The sequence below is a fragment of the Medicago truncatula genome, chromosome 5 (assembly GCF_003473485.1).
Source record: "Medicago truncatula cultivar Jemalong A17 chromosome 5, MtrunA17r5.0-ANR, whole genome shotgun sequence".
Taxonomy (NCBI): domain Eukaryota; kingdom Viridiplantae; phylum Streptophyta; class Magnoliopsida; order Fabales; family Fabaceae; genus Medicago; species Medicago truncatula.
In genome coordinates, this window is record NC_053046.1 from 4,621,165 (window position 1) to 4,635,654 (window position 14,490).

General features: G+C 32.2%; 2 protein-coding genes across 2 annotated transcripts; one reads left to right on the top strand and one right to left on the bottom strand.

Moving 5' to 3' along the window:
- Positions 1-2,425: 2,425 nt before the first annotated feature.
- On the bottom strand, positions 2,426-4,920 carry LOC11436518 (vacuolar protein sorting-associated protein 55 homolog). Its single transcript, XM_003611386.4, has 5 exons — positions 4,752-4,920; positions 3,510-3,652; positions 3,170-3,209; positions 2,954-3,038; positions 2,426-2,805 (listed from the first exon to the last, which is right to left on the bottom strand). The coding sequence occupies exons 2-5, from the start codon at positions 3,606-3,608 to the stop codon at positions 2,613-2,615; spliced, it is 417 nt and encodes a 138-aa protein (XP_003611434.1). The 5' UTR covers positions 3,609-3,652; positions 4,752-4,920; the 3' UTR covers positions 2,426-2,612.
- Positions 4,921-9,512: 4,592 nt separating this feature from the next.
- Positions 9,513-13,675, top strand: LOC11435928 (uncharacterized). Its single transcript, XM_003611389.4, has 10 exons — positions 9,513-9,831; positions 10,221-10,348; positions 10,459-10,530; positions 10,663-10,799; positions 10,918-11,032; positions 11,144-11,224; positions 11,968-12,105; positions 12,653-12,740; positions 12,984-13,094; positions 13,214-13,675. Exons 1-10 carry the CDS (start codon positions 9,600-9,602, stop codon positions 13,234-13,236), a joined length of 1,125 nt encoding a protein of 374 aa, XP_003611437.1. The 5' UTR covers positions 9,513-9,599; the 3' UTR covers positions 13,237-13,675.
- Positions 13,676-14,490: the final 815 nt, after the last annotated feature.

Sequence of the window (14,490 nt, forward strand, 5' to 3'; positions counted from 1 at the left end):
CACGCCACGCAGGGAGGGAAAAAACAGAAGAGCAACCCCCCAAAACCTGAGAAACTGCTTATCATTCTAAATTGTAAATGTGTATCATTCCAAATTTTTTAAGTGATTTTGTCTCAATACAATGAAGCAAATTTCATTAATTCACCCTCATTTCTTGTTCAAGAAAACAAAATAGAATGGCAAAATATATTGCTAACACTAGAAATAAATAACATTAAAAAAGAACACCGGCAAAACATCTTAAACACAAGCTCTTCTGTATCAGCATCTTCATAACGTATATCTACTACTATTAGTGGACGTTTGAATTCTAACATCTGCAGTGATTTGATTAACTTTGTCATATATTGCCAATTATTCTCTTTCATGCCTTTCCAAGACATTTTATTTTTTGACCAAAACATGCCTTTCCTTTCTAAGACCTAAAACATGTGCAAGCCCTTGTTATGATTTTAGTAGAATTATTATAAAATTAACTGTTCTTAAAGAAATGGATAATGTTGATGAATGTCATGAAACTTGCCGTCACGAATTGATTTAACACTAATAATTGTGATTGGCTATTTATCATATTTTTCCGTCCTGTTTTCTACCGAATCCAAAAGTGGAATAACTTTGCATTTCCTTAAATCCAAAACATCAGCTTCGTGAACAAAAAAAATTGTGGTGGGTAACATTCATTGCAGGATCTTGAGTTTATTTCTCGGGGATGTCAAATATTTGTAGAATAGTATATGCTAAAAATAAACAATATTGTAAATTAGTGTGATTGTAGTTTGTAACATGAGGGATGTGGGTTCAAATCCTAAGACCTTTTTTTTTTTAATAAAATATGAAGAATTCGCTAAAAAATATAAAAAGAGGTGCCATGAGGTTCAAACACACGTCCTTTCTTTTAGGCAAATTATATGGTACATCTAATATATTTGAGTGTACCGGTACACTCATTCTTTAAATTAATAGTTAAATGAATTATTTTTGAAGAAAAATATTATTTTTTTATCAATTATAATTATAATAACTAAATCTTATTCATCAAAAGTGTTAACGAAATAAAATTTAGTTTTTTTGAATTTTTATCACTCATGATTGAGAACATTGAATATTTTTTTACGATAATAAGTAAAAAAAATTACTATGATTCTTATAAACAATGAAATGATGTTTTTTCTTACGAAATGATCTATAAAATATAAATATTGAAAAATAGTTATTTTTTACATGAAAAATGATCGTTAATTTGTAAAATCATGAAGCGAGAGTATCGGTACATCTCACTTTGTGAGTGTACCGTAAAAGTTCCCCTTTAAAAAACAACATAACCACTACAACACCAGCATATTACATGTAACATCATGCCTAATATGCTATTTATATAAAAGCTCGGAGGTGCATTGACACCTGAGGGTCTCTAAAGAGATCCATCCCTGATAAACATTATTACATAAAAGTGTATTTGAATTTGAATGAAGTAATTGAAAATTCTTAGGTTTTAATCGGAATTTAAAATTCTTTAAATTTAACTTTAACAAATAACTAAGAATATTTCATTTTGAAAGTTCTCTAAATTTGATATCCAAATAATTATGAAAAATTTAAATAACCTCTCATAAATTTCATGATCTAAAATCCAAACACATTCTAAAGAAATGAAATGAACAGCATACAAAAAACTTCTTGTAAAAAAAGAAAAATTAAAAATTTATTCTTTAAAAAAAAATTAAGCATGACTTGAATAATCAAGGCAATCTAAAGAAATTAAAAGAACAGCATACAAAAATGTTATTGGAAAGAAAGCGAGTAAGTTTTTTCTTTAAAAAAAAAAATAAATTAAGCATGACTTGAATGATTAAGAGCATCTTTAAATGATATTTATATTCTAGATAATGTCATTTCATAAAAAATAAAAAAAATCATTTCATTATTTATAGAACTCATACTAATTTTTTTTTTTAATTTTTTTGGTAGATGGACGAAATGGCAAAGCCATTATAAACTCACACACACAAGTGGAGGTACCGGGGTTCGAACCCCGGTCATGGCATCCGGCCTAACAATTTCGACATTTTACCAGTTGAGCTAGGACTTCTGGATTATGAGTACTAAAAAATAATCAAAATTCTCTATTATGAGTACTAAAAATTCAGAAATATTTTATTTTATTTTGTCGAATGTTTTTGATAAATAAGATTTAATTATTATAATTATAGGTGATAGAAAATAATTTTTCTCTTCAAAAAATAACATATTTAACTATTAATTTATTGATTTGGTGTACCAATACACTCAAATTTTTAGGTGTACCATAAAATTTGCCTTAAAATATAGTCTTGTATTTATAAAATTTTGAGCAGCACTCTTGTAATGGCTGCCAATAGTTGTGTTTCTAAAGAGAGAGATTAAGAGTGAAGAACATATGAAGAGGTGGAGAAGGAGAGGCTATCAATACTTGCTAAACGCAAAAGCAAACAATTTATGGTACATGTTTATCAATATTTTAACCGAGGGGAGGATGTTGAGGTGTATAATACAAAAGCAAAAGAAATCAATAGCACACAAAAGGAACAAATACATTTTTACACCAATGATGCAAGCCTTGTTGAACTCCTGTTTCATAGCATACTGTAACTATCTTCATCACTCATCCACAGGAAACACAAAATGGCTAATACGAACACAAAGAAAGAAGAGAGTTCCAATGCAAAGGCTGCCCAGCCGATCACACCAGCATGTATTAATATGCTTGGAATTGCAATGCCTCCGAGAGTTGAGGCTCCGGTCAAGAACTTGCCGAAATTCACCCAGCTGCTCCACCATTTAGCAAATCACAAAACAAAATGAGAAATGATTAATCACTCATCTCAAGAAATGGTTTTAGATTATTTTCCTTTCTAAAGCATTCAGAAAACTGAACGATCTTACTTCTTACTGTAGCCAAAAAATAAAAACTTACCTATTATCAGATTCAGAAAACATAGAAGAACCATCAGACCCAGCGAAGAACAGCAACGGCATTGGAAGAAGCACATATGTTATAGCTGCAAGAAAACAAAACATCAAATGTAATGACCACCAACCAAGGGGATTCTCTCCCCATAACAATGCCATCAATGAAAACATTTAAATATGCAGCATACTCGAATCATAGTTCAACAATGTTTTATCTTACCACTAAGCATCGGCCACCAATTATTATACAAAGCACATGCCTGACAACATAAAACATATGTAAGAGTGATATTATTACCAAATAGTTGTCAAAAAATTTCTCTTTATGAATGAAATCATGGACAAAAACAATAAAAGGGCAACCCGGTGCACTAAAGCTCTCGCATATGCGGGGTCCGGGAAGGGGTCCCACCATTATTGGTGTATTGTACGCAGCCTTACCCTGTTTTTTACACAAGAGGCTATTTCCAGGACTTGAACCCGTGACCTTCCAGTCACATGACAACAACTTTACCAGTTGCGCCAAGGTTACCCTTCTCATGGACAAAAACAATACCGACCAAAATTTGTAAGACGATTCCTCCTGAGACCAAAAGTGCCAAAAAGAGAAGCTTCCCTGTGTTGAAACAGTAACGTACATATCCTGGTATGTCATCCATCTTCAAGTCACCTCATGTTACAGAGAGCAGGCAGTATAATATAACTGAAACAAAGATCTCGTAAGCATTATGCTATGAGGGTATTAAATCAGAAGCAAATACCGGTAAATGAAGAAGCACTGACATATACATGATAATGAGATGAAGTTAAAACAAAAGTGGAAGTCCATGTTCAAAGTTTTTCATTGTCTTAATTATGGCCCTGTTTGGATAAACGGCTTATTTTTCAGCTAAGCACTTATGAATAAGTTATTTATAAAACACGGATAAAATCAAGTCAACTGTTTCTATATAATCTATAAACTGTCTTCATAAGCTATCATGGAGAACTTATGGAAATAAGGTGAAACCAGCTTATGAACATGTCATTAGTTGTTTTCATAAGCTCTCCCAAACAGTGTTGCAAGTGCTTATGTCAGCAAATAAACACAAATAAGCCAATCCAAAGAGGCCCTATATCACATTCAAATCATAAATTGATCACATATTCACATGTATAATACACAGAGCCTGTTTATGCACCAAAAAAGCAAATGTAGTAGCTTAAGATCATGAACAAGCAAGTCAACCAATAAACCAATGATATCAAAAATGAAATAAAAGCCATATTGTATCGTCGTGGATCAACACCATTAAAAGCAATATGATCTTAGGCTCTATTTGAATAAACAACTCAATTTACAGTTTATAGCATAAGTGCTTATCAATTATCATATAAGTGCTTATAAATCAACTAATTCCACTAAACAAGATAAAATAAAGTGAAATTGAATTTGCATAAGCTATAAGCTGTTTTCATAAGCTATGTTGGAGAACATATCGAAATTATCTGTCGTAAGTTCTCGCAAGTGATTATGTGAGTAGATAAGTTGAAATAAGTGAATCCAAAAAGACCTAAATTGAATTGGTTGAATAATGATATGGAGATAAACGAGATTTAACACATTTTTACAATGCATAAATGAGACAATTATATGAAATAGCCTAAAATGAAAAGCAAAAGAATTAAAAACAAACAAAATTTCATCTGATTGTTGAATCAATACATAGAGAAACCTAATAATTGGATAAAACGATGAAAGATTGATAAAGAAATCGATAGCAAATTTCCGTAATAACGTGATAAATTTTGAAAATTGGTACCTGAAAGTGAAATCCCAACACGAATTTTCTGAGCTTTGAAGCGAAACGCTTTTTGTGAGGGTTACTTCTTAGTTTATGATTATAGATACAGAGCAACGTAGCGGTCCAACCTTGGAAGGATACTCTGTCCTCACCACACCTTACTTTCTCCATTCATTATTTTAAGTTAGTATTATTTTTTTTATTTTTTTTTTTAAGGTGACATTGGTCGCTGCACTTTGTAAAAATATTGATATTGGTCCTTGTTAAAAAAAAAAAAACACAAACAACGAAGTGTCACATGGCCCAATCATTTCACGCCACGTGGCACCAATATCAATATTTTTACAAAGTGCAGGGACCAATACCAATATTTTTACAAAGTGCAAGGACCAATACCAATAGTTTTGTGTTTTTTTTTAACAGAAAGTTAACAGATGGACCAATACCAATATTTTTACAAAGTGCATGGACCAATTCCAAACAAAAAAAAATGTAGGGACCAATGCCAAAATCTGATGAAAGTGCAAGGACTAAAAGCATATTTAAACCTTTTTTTTTTGTTAGGAACTATTTTTCTATGAGTTTTTATTTTTTTATTATCAATTGAGTTAAGAGTTTTTCTAATTACACCTGTTTAATCCTGGTTGCATCCTAAAATGACAAAATTACCCTTTCATAAAATTTAATTTTCAAAAAGACTCTTCCTTTTTTCTTGGTTACATCCTAAAATCACTCTTCAGTTTAAGTAGGTCATGTAAACTTAGTTTCAGTAGGTCATATAAACTGAGTTTAAGTGTACATACTTAAACTTAGTTTAAATAGGTCATGTAAACCAAATTTAAGTGTACATTTAAAAGTTCAACATTGTTCAATGATTCTACGTAATCTCAGTTTAAGTATGTACATGTAAACTTAGTTTAAGTAGGTCATGTAAATTATGTTTAAGTGTACATACTTAAACTCAGTTTAAGTAGATCACGTAAACTTAGTTTAAGTAGCTCATGTAAACTGAGTTTAAGTAGGTCATGTAGACTCGGTTTAAGTAGGTCATGTAAACTGAGTTTAAGTGTACATCTAAAAGTTCAACATTGTTCAATGATTATACATAATATCAGTTTAAGTATGTACATGTAAACTTAGTTTAAGTAGGTCATGTAAACTGAGTTTAAGTGTACATACTTAAACTCGGTTTAGTAGGTTATGTAAACTAAGTTTAAGTAGATTATGTAAACTAAGTTTACATGAACCTACTTAAACTGAATTTAAGTTAACCTCAACAATGTAAAACTGAAACTGTCGTACAGTGCAGTTGAACAAGAAGAAGAAAATTGAAACCATCGTTATTGAAAAAGAAGAAAAAATTCACTTATTTATATGCAATCGAGTATGAATGAAAGATGTTTTGATTCACTCTTTAATCTTCCATAGAGATTAATTGAACATCAGGATTGTTTGATCGTTGGTGGGTGAAAGAGAATGAAATTTTAGAGTGACAATGGATGAAATCAAGATTTTAAAAAAATTTATATAAAAGGACAATTTTGGTATTATCAAAAACTTTTAAAAAAACTGGGTGTAACCAGAAATATATAGGGTGTGAATAGAAAAACTCTTGAGTTAAGTTCACACTATTTTCTATGAGTTATTATTATTAATCTTTTATTTCCAGATTTGAAGAAAAATATAATTTTTAATTAATTAATAGCATTTTTGTTCTTTCAAAAATATGAATAAATTATTTTCGACTTCTAAAAAATCATTTTCAAAAGTAAAAAAAAAAAAAAAAATCCTTTTTTTTTTTGTGGTCGGCGTTCAAACTCCAGACTTTACATATATTATGCATTGTCCTTACCAAGAGCTAAGCTCACGAGGACAAATGATACTTATAGTTTAGAAAATCTTAACAGATATGTATAATTTATAATTTTAACAGGTATTTTAAGACAATAATTTTCTTTTAAGTTTGTTTAAATAATGTTTTTAGAACACTTGTTAGTATTATTCATATAACAATTCTTTCATGTGCAATCTTATATTGTTTTTTGTACGCAAGATGTTGACCTTCAAACTCAATATATTATTAATTACCAGTGATGGAGGTAACATACAAAATATTAGCTAAAAAAAATCTACAAAATGTTTATACTGCTTCCCCAAGATGTACAAAACAATATTTTGGAGATTATGGCTTATATATTTGATGATGTCACTGATAACAGGGTTCAAAAGTAAATGTACATCTAGTATCAATTAGGAAAAATTTGCATATAGTTGGTACAACGATGAAGAGATAGCGCTCTTACCTAAAGTTTCTTGGAATTAATTATGGAAACTTACTCCAACCAACATTCTAATCCTTCCGTTATCAAGTGATGCATCCTGCAATCCTTGAACGAACTATCATGAATCGTAGAGACACAGGTTTTGACCTCATATGTCCTATTTGTGATAATGAATATGAGACCTTGGTGCATTGTTTGTCTAATCGCAATTGGACGAAAGTTATTCGAAACTTGATTATGGGCCCTAACTTTAATTTCCGCGAGTAGAATATTTGGATATTCATGCGGTCCCATGATTGTGATGGCAAGCTCGGCATAGTGATACTTATCTGGCTTAATTACACTTTTGGTCATCGTGTTTTGACTTACTCACGAAATTGGTCCTGCCTCTTTAAAACAGAACAAAATTGTCCTTCAATTATCATTTTTATGGCATTTTCCGTCCTACCCCATTTTATCCTCCAAAAACGTTGATGTGTCACATTTTTTGATGAGGTGTTCAAAAAAGCGCTTAGGTGGCATTTAATCTGATTTAAATAAAGAAAGAATAAACTAATAAATCAAAAAAAGCTTTTATTTGTTTTTTGTTTGCTTTAACATCATTAAAATAAAAAGGGAAAGAGAAAGCTTTGAAACCCATTACAATTTTTCTTCAAAACCCAGTTTTACAACATCATATTTGTTCCAGTTCTTCTTCTTCTTCCTCCATAGCTCTTCTCGTAGCACCATAACATTAGTTATTATCCTTTTCCAGTTCTTCTTCAACCTCAAAATCACAAAATCGTGTCCCAATTGTTGTTGAAACCGTAAACCGCGAATCATGTTCCAGTTCTGCTTGATTCGTGTACTGAAACTCCTTAATCGCGAATCCTGTTCCAGAAGCTTGTGACTGAAAAAGCTTCAGAAGCGATGGATTATAGAGAAGATGAAGGTGATGGTGTAACCCGAAGAAGATAAAGGTGTAAAAAACAAAACCCTAAATCATCAATTTATAAAATCTTTTCAACATAACCCATGTTCCCAATCAAAACAAAATCCGAAATCATTACAAAATTCGGCAGGGATTCCCAAATTTAACAAAATTCAACTGTCACAATTCCGCTAAAAAAAAAAAAAATATCCAGATCTAAAAAATTGAAATCCATATTGTAGTTTATTTCATCTCTCCAACCAGCTTCTGTTACTTCACATGTATCCTTAAGAAACTCAAATAACCTCCACCATGTCCATGTCTCTCTTTCACCTTTGTTTATGTTTTTCTTTTACGAAACAGGGGCTTTTGCTTCTATGTTTCTTTATTTGTGCCAACCATGGTGTTTCTATATATTTATGGTGCCAACCATGGTGTTTCTTTATCTGTGTCAATGATGATGATTCTGATAGGGATGGATCTGCTGATGTTAGGTGATGAAATGGCGGTGGTGAACGGTGTTGTTGGTGTGATAAAGGAATGAGGGAATCTATTTGAAGACAATAGATAGATAAATTTAGGGATTTTGATTTTACGGATGTTGAATTTTTTATTTTTTGAATAGGGATGATGAATTTATGAAAGGGATGATTTGTAAATGGATGAAGAGAAGAGGTGAATGGATATTCATAATTCTGGATTTCGATTTACAGCATAGGTTTTTTTTTTTTTTTTAATTCCAAACATTTTATATTTTTAATTGTTTTTTATAATTAATTTGATTTAAATACATTGTTTGAATAATAAAATATTAATATGATGACATGTATAATTGTTTTTCCACATATGCATTGCCACATAAGTGTTCTATTGGCAACATCACTTAAAATTCTGACACATCAGTGTTTTTGAAGGATAAAATGGGGGGTAGGACGAAAAATGCAACATAAATGATAATTGAATGATAGTTTTGTTATGTTTTAAAGAGACATGACCAATTTCGTGAGTAGGTTAAAACACGAGGACGAAAAACCTACTTATTACCATGTGAAGCATTTGGTGTGTTAGAAATGGAAGAAGAAAAAAAGTACGATAGAAGCACGCCTCTTATGGTATCTTTGTCAAAGATAAAGATTGTGACTCGAGATGTTACTCAAACTTTCAATGATATGCAAAAGAAGACTACTAGTATCCGGACTTAGTCTATTGCTCGTTAAAGAGGTCATTCTTATTCATATATCCGTAATGTGGACAGTAGTGTTCAAATTAACCTAGGGATAACATGATTTAGTGGCTTACGGAGAAACTCTAATAAACAAATCATTTATGATTTTTATGAAAATATTGACTACTCGAGTTGTCATCATGTAAAATTTTGATACTATGCACGATATTCAAATTTTAAAAATAATATTTTTTTTTATCTAGTAATCTAGTGGTTAGACTTTAGAAATAATATTTGTTAGCATGATTCATACATACTTTTTATCTTGTAAAATTATTCTGGAGATGTTTAATCATAAAATTGAATTTACCTCAAGAATCCACTCCAACTTTTAATTATAAAATAAATTTATCATTACACTTAAACTTGAAAACCAAATTAAGCCATTTCTTGAGTGATCTCCCAAAGCATTTACAAAGAAGTGTACCATAGGTCATCTGATTCCGAGGATGAATCGGCGAAGTGGGAAAAGTTCAAGAGAAGTCAAATTGAAATCATCAATAATCGACAAAGAACCACCTCCAAATTTGCTTCCATCGAAGCACGAATTTCCCAAACTCCTCCTCGTCCTCACCGTCGCATCGTTAGTTGCTTGGTCCTCCAATCTTCTCTTCACCTCTTTCCTTCATCCATCAACCAAACCCTTCTGCGACACCAATTCCCTTCATAATCACTTTCCCGGTCAGTCTCTCCCTCCCTCCTTCCATTTGCGTTGCATTTGCATAAACGTTTATATATAAACTATTTCTATAGCGAGTGAAATAGATTTCATTGTTACAAGCTTATTTTATTAGATTAACTTTAAGAACTTTTGAAAATAAGTTGAAAACAATGTATGAACAATTTCATAAGCTGTTTTCATAAATTATTTCCAGACGGTCCTACAAAACTTATTTCCGTAGATAAGCTCAAATAAGTCAAACTAAACAGACACTGTGTCTAAGACGCACTTTAGACGGTGATCATAAGGTGTTTTCCTTATTCCTTTGAATCATACTATGTAAGGTGTTTTGTATATCTTGAAATGATGTGCATCATTTTTGTTGTTTATTTAATTTGGTAGGACACAGATAGTTGTGAGCCCTGTCCAAGTAATGGAGAGTGCAACGATGGCAAATTGGAATGTCTTAGGGGTTACCAAAAGCATGGCAACTTGTGTGTAGAAGATGGAGATATCAATGATTCAGCTCGAAAAATTGTGTGTTCCTAGAATTTCAATTTGATTTGTTGTGGTTTACTAGTTTTCTTTGTTCTTTGCATTTTATTTTGCTCATTCTCATTGGTAATATGTTTGTGGTTTGAGATCAGGCGGATACAGTGGAGCGTCACCTCTGTGGAGAATATGCTCAATTTTTATGTTCTGGAACTGGATCAATTTGGGTTAGTTTTTTCATTTTAAATCCTTAGATTGTGTTGCTTACCTGTATTTATCATACGTTTGGCTGTAATTGTTACCCCTTGAGTTCTTTTATTGTTACTGGTCTCAAATTCTCATTTGTATTCCCATCTCAGGTTCATGATGATGATTTGTGGAATTATATTGAGCCAGTGGAAAATGTCAAAGAGGGCAATGCACTTTATAATTATACAAAACAAAAGGCCTTTGATATGATGGATAAATTATTGGAGATGAGGTTAACCACTCATGGGTATGCCACCTTCTATTGGTTTTTGTGCTCTAAATCAACAGTGGCTTTGTTACGTTTAGCTATGTGTTTCCTACCAGGCCAAGACTTCTACTTAAGATGTTACTTATGTCTCTTTTAGGATGAAGGAATTCAAGTGTCCGGATTCGCTAGTGGAGCAGTACAAGCCATATGCCTGCCGCCTTCGTCAGTGGATCACACAGCATATTCTAGTTGTTTTGCCCATATGTGCCATGGTATCCCTTCCTAAAGGCACACTCTAATGCACATTGCACCCACCCACACATTACATAAGTGTGTACGTATGTATGTTATCAATGAGTATTAACATTGGCAAGATTAAACAGCTTGTAGGATGCATGATTTTGTTCTGGAATGTCCGTCGAAAGCTACGCGTGTCGAGACGAGTTGAGGAGCTTTACAATAAGGTACAGTAGGACGTGTATGCGTGTGTGTGTTTAATTGCACATGATATATGATATATATAAAACAATTTTCTCATGATGTCTTATATTATCTGTCCTATTTTATAGTTGGTTTGTATATCACATTATTTGTCACTTGAAAAATCTAGATAGCACTAAATACTCTTCTTTATCCATAATACCCGTATTTATTGCTATATATGCTGTCCTACATAACTCCGTCTACAATAACATTTTATTTTAGTCAAAAAACATTGGTTCACCCCAGAAAGAAGTATAATTAATGATTTTTTTAAGATGTGTCTATTACCTTGAACGACAAATAAAGCGAGATGGAAGGCATAATAGAGTACACTCATGTTAGTTAGAGTTCACCAAGTAGTTTGGTTTCTGTCAGATTGAAGTTGTGTGTGGTGAGCAGAGGGTTCATATGCCCCACCTTGTTCCATTTGATATGTGTTATTATTACAGTTCTGTAGAGTGAGATGATTTTAAAAATGTTCCTATTCCCTAATTTTGTTGGTAGAGTTTGTATAAACTTGTTTTTGAATAATGCTATGAGCCAATAGCCCAGGTGGGAAAATAAGTCTGACATGTAGGTTTTTATCAAATACATTTGTGTGGCTTTTTTGTCTCCTGTTAACTACCATTGCAGCTATTGTCCACTTGTTCTTTTGTATGGATGACTATTGCTGCTTTATTCTGATTCAATGCATGTTTAAATTTCTTTGTTGATGATGTTATAGGTCTGTGAAATACTTGAAGAGAATGCATTGACATCAAAAAGTGTAAATGGTGAATGTGAACCCTGGGTTGTTGCTTCTAGATTACGGGATCACCTGCTTTTACCAAGAGAGAGGAAGGACCCTTTATTATGGAAAAAGGTAATTTTGAAGTTATTTTGGAACTTGCGGCTTGATTATCCTTTATTGTTTGCAACAATAATTAATCAAATAGAAAAAGATATCAATCTGATTCAGGTTATACCATTAGTTAGTTAACTCAGTGCTTCGGTTGCTCTTCTGCTGCTAAAGTTGCCTTTGACTGATTTTGGTACTAAGTTTGAGCATAGTATTTCTATCTGTGATTCTGTGCCGAGATCATGCATTCTCTCTCATTACGCTGCTTCACCTTTTGTTTAATCTTCCACTTAAAAATAGTCACTCTTCCATTTTTGAGTGTATCAGTGACAGTGAGGATTAAGTTGTATCTTGTAGTTGCATATCCCTGTAAATTAACGAAGTTCAGGGAATCTTTCTTTCCTCATTGCACGTGTTAATTGGTGAAGGGTGTAATGTTTGACCCCTAACTATCTGCAGAGTTGTTGTTGATGAACTCACTATGTGCTGTAACTAAAGTTGAATATTACGATTTTTTTAATGATAAACTAAATAAATGGCCGTGTCACAATAACTTTGATTGGGAATGCAGGTAGAAGAATTGGTTCAAGAAGATTCTCGTGTAGATCGCTATCCAAAGTTGGTAAAGGGTGAATCAAAAGTGGTATGGGAATGGCAAGGTACGCGGGTGTAATAACATGATTGATTAATCAATGCAAACAAGTTGTTCGGAATAAAATCACATCGAAATTGGGAAATTGAAATTTTAGCAAAATTGCTTGCATTATTCAATTCCTTTGAATTGAAGAAATTGATTAAATTCTAATGCAATGCATTGCTGCCATGTAATCTTTTGTGCTAATATATTATGATTATTCGTTTTAAGTACTACTAATTATTTTTATTTTTCTTACCCTTTTCAGTTGAAGGCTCTCTGAGCGCCACAAAGATGTTGACTAAAAGAGATGCAAGCAAAACGATGGTCAATAGAAACACAGAACTAAATAGTCAACAACGCCCTACAATGAAAGCAGGTCAGTAATGTTATGTTACTGGCATATGCTATTATGCTTGTTTTCTGATGCATTAAAATTGATTTGTTGATCTAATAAAAAAAAACAATCTGATTTGTTGTTCTGTCAATTTGTTGCAGAGCCCATGGAGCCACATTTTTGATACTGAAACTTCTTTGAATAGTAACCCGTGTTCCGTGCAAATTATGATGGCTGAAACGTAGTTTAACATTGTATGTCTAGAATTTATCAAAAATAAATAAATCATTGTATGTGTAGAAAAGTTTGGGTGAGAAGAGAATGTAGGATATCCTCCTGTTGTTTACATTTGCAGCTGCATGGGGCAATCGTGTAAACCTGCATTTGATAAAGCGTCAATTCACCAAAAAAAAATGCATATTCGTGGGACCTGCATGCATAAATTTTGTAATGTGCTTGTATTATTATCTTAGGGACCAGGGAGAAACATAACCTCCTTGAATTTTTTTATGTTTCTAGGTCTGTATGTCTTGATTGACAGTAAACAAACTTGTTATGCGATGTAATATAAATTTAAGAATTTTTCTTCTGAAATACAAACCCAATATAATTGAACGTGCAAAGAATAAAGGTGTCTTAAAAATTGTACAAAGAATAATGTGATATGTTTCGTGTGTATCGAAGTTGAGCTTTGTTGTTTTGGTAGGAAGGGTTGAATTGAGGAGGCATAAGTATGTGGGGTGTATAGGTCCTCCAAATTGCTCAACATATCAAAATGAAACTTTTGATAGGTTTTTTTTCTTCATACAAACCCCATCAGAACATCGCTTCTGAGTTTTGATAGGTACTTTCATTGAGTTTTAAGCAAACTATCTCTATAGCCAACTTTATCAATCACTCTAACTAACTAAAGTGCAATACTCTTCAACAATTTCCAAGGATGTCATGCAAATGCAAGTTTTTAAAGCCTCGCAATGTGATTTTGGTTTGAGTTGAAGTGGAATGGAATATATGAACTGCAAATTTAGCAAAAGGTAATAGTAATACACATTTATTTTAGAGGTGAAATTTAGAGATATATCATGCCACCAGAAATACAAGTTAAATATTTTATGTACACTTGAAAACAATGTAGAAATGGAGAGATATGTAAAGCATTATATTCAAACGAAGTGGATCAAATGGAGAAGTGTATGAGGCTTTTTATGTGATAGTATTGGGGCAGAAAAATGTCATTGCAGGAGTGAGTTAAGAATGCTAAGCTAGATGTATGGAAATACCATACGAGATAGGATGACACGTTGAAAACATGAAGATAACACAACAAGTAGAAAAACATAACAAGTAGCCCGTCTAGCTCAGTGATGGATTTTATGCTTCATTCTTGATTCTATATTTGTAAGTAAAATTCATGCATTTTAACAAGTAAACTGGGTCT

Excerpts from the sequence above, each read along its gene's own strand:
- LOC11435928 (XM_003611389.4), top strand. The coding sequence starts at position 9,600 with ATGAATCGGCGAAGTGGGAAAAGTTCAAGAGAAGTCAAATTGAAATCA. Across the intron at positions 11,033-11,143 it reads TTTTGCCCATATGTGCCATG|CTTGTAGGATGCATGATTTT; the intron begins GTATCCCTTCCT and ends AAGATTAAACAG. Across the intron at positions 13,095-13,213 it reads ACGCCCTACAATGAAAGCAG|AGCCCATGGAGCCACATTTT; the intron begins GTCAGTAATGTT and ends AATTTGTTGCAG.
- LOC11436518 (XM_003611386.4), bottom strand. The coding sequence starts at position 3,608 with ATGGATGACATACCAGGATATGTACGTTACTGTTTCAACACAGGGAAG. Across the intron at positions 3,039-3,169 it reads TTGGTGGCCGATGCTTAGTG|CTATAACATATGTGCTTCTT; the intron begins GTAAGATAAAAC and ends GTTTTCTTGCAG. Across the intron at positions 2,806-2,953 it reads TTTTCTGAATCTGATAATAG|CTGGGTGAATTTCGGCAAGT; the intron begins GTAAGTTTTTAT and ends ATGGTGGAGCAG.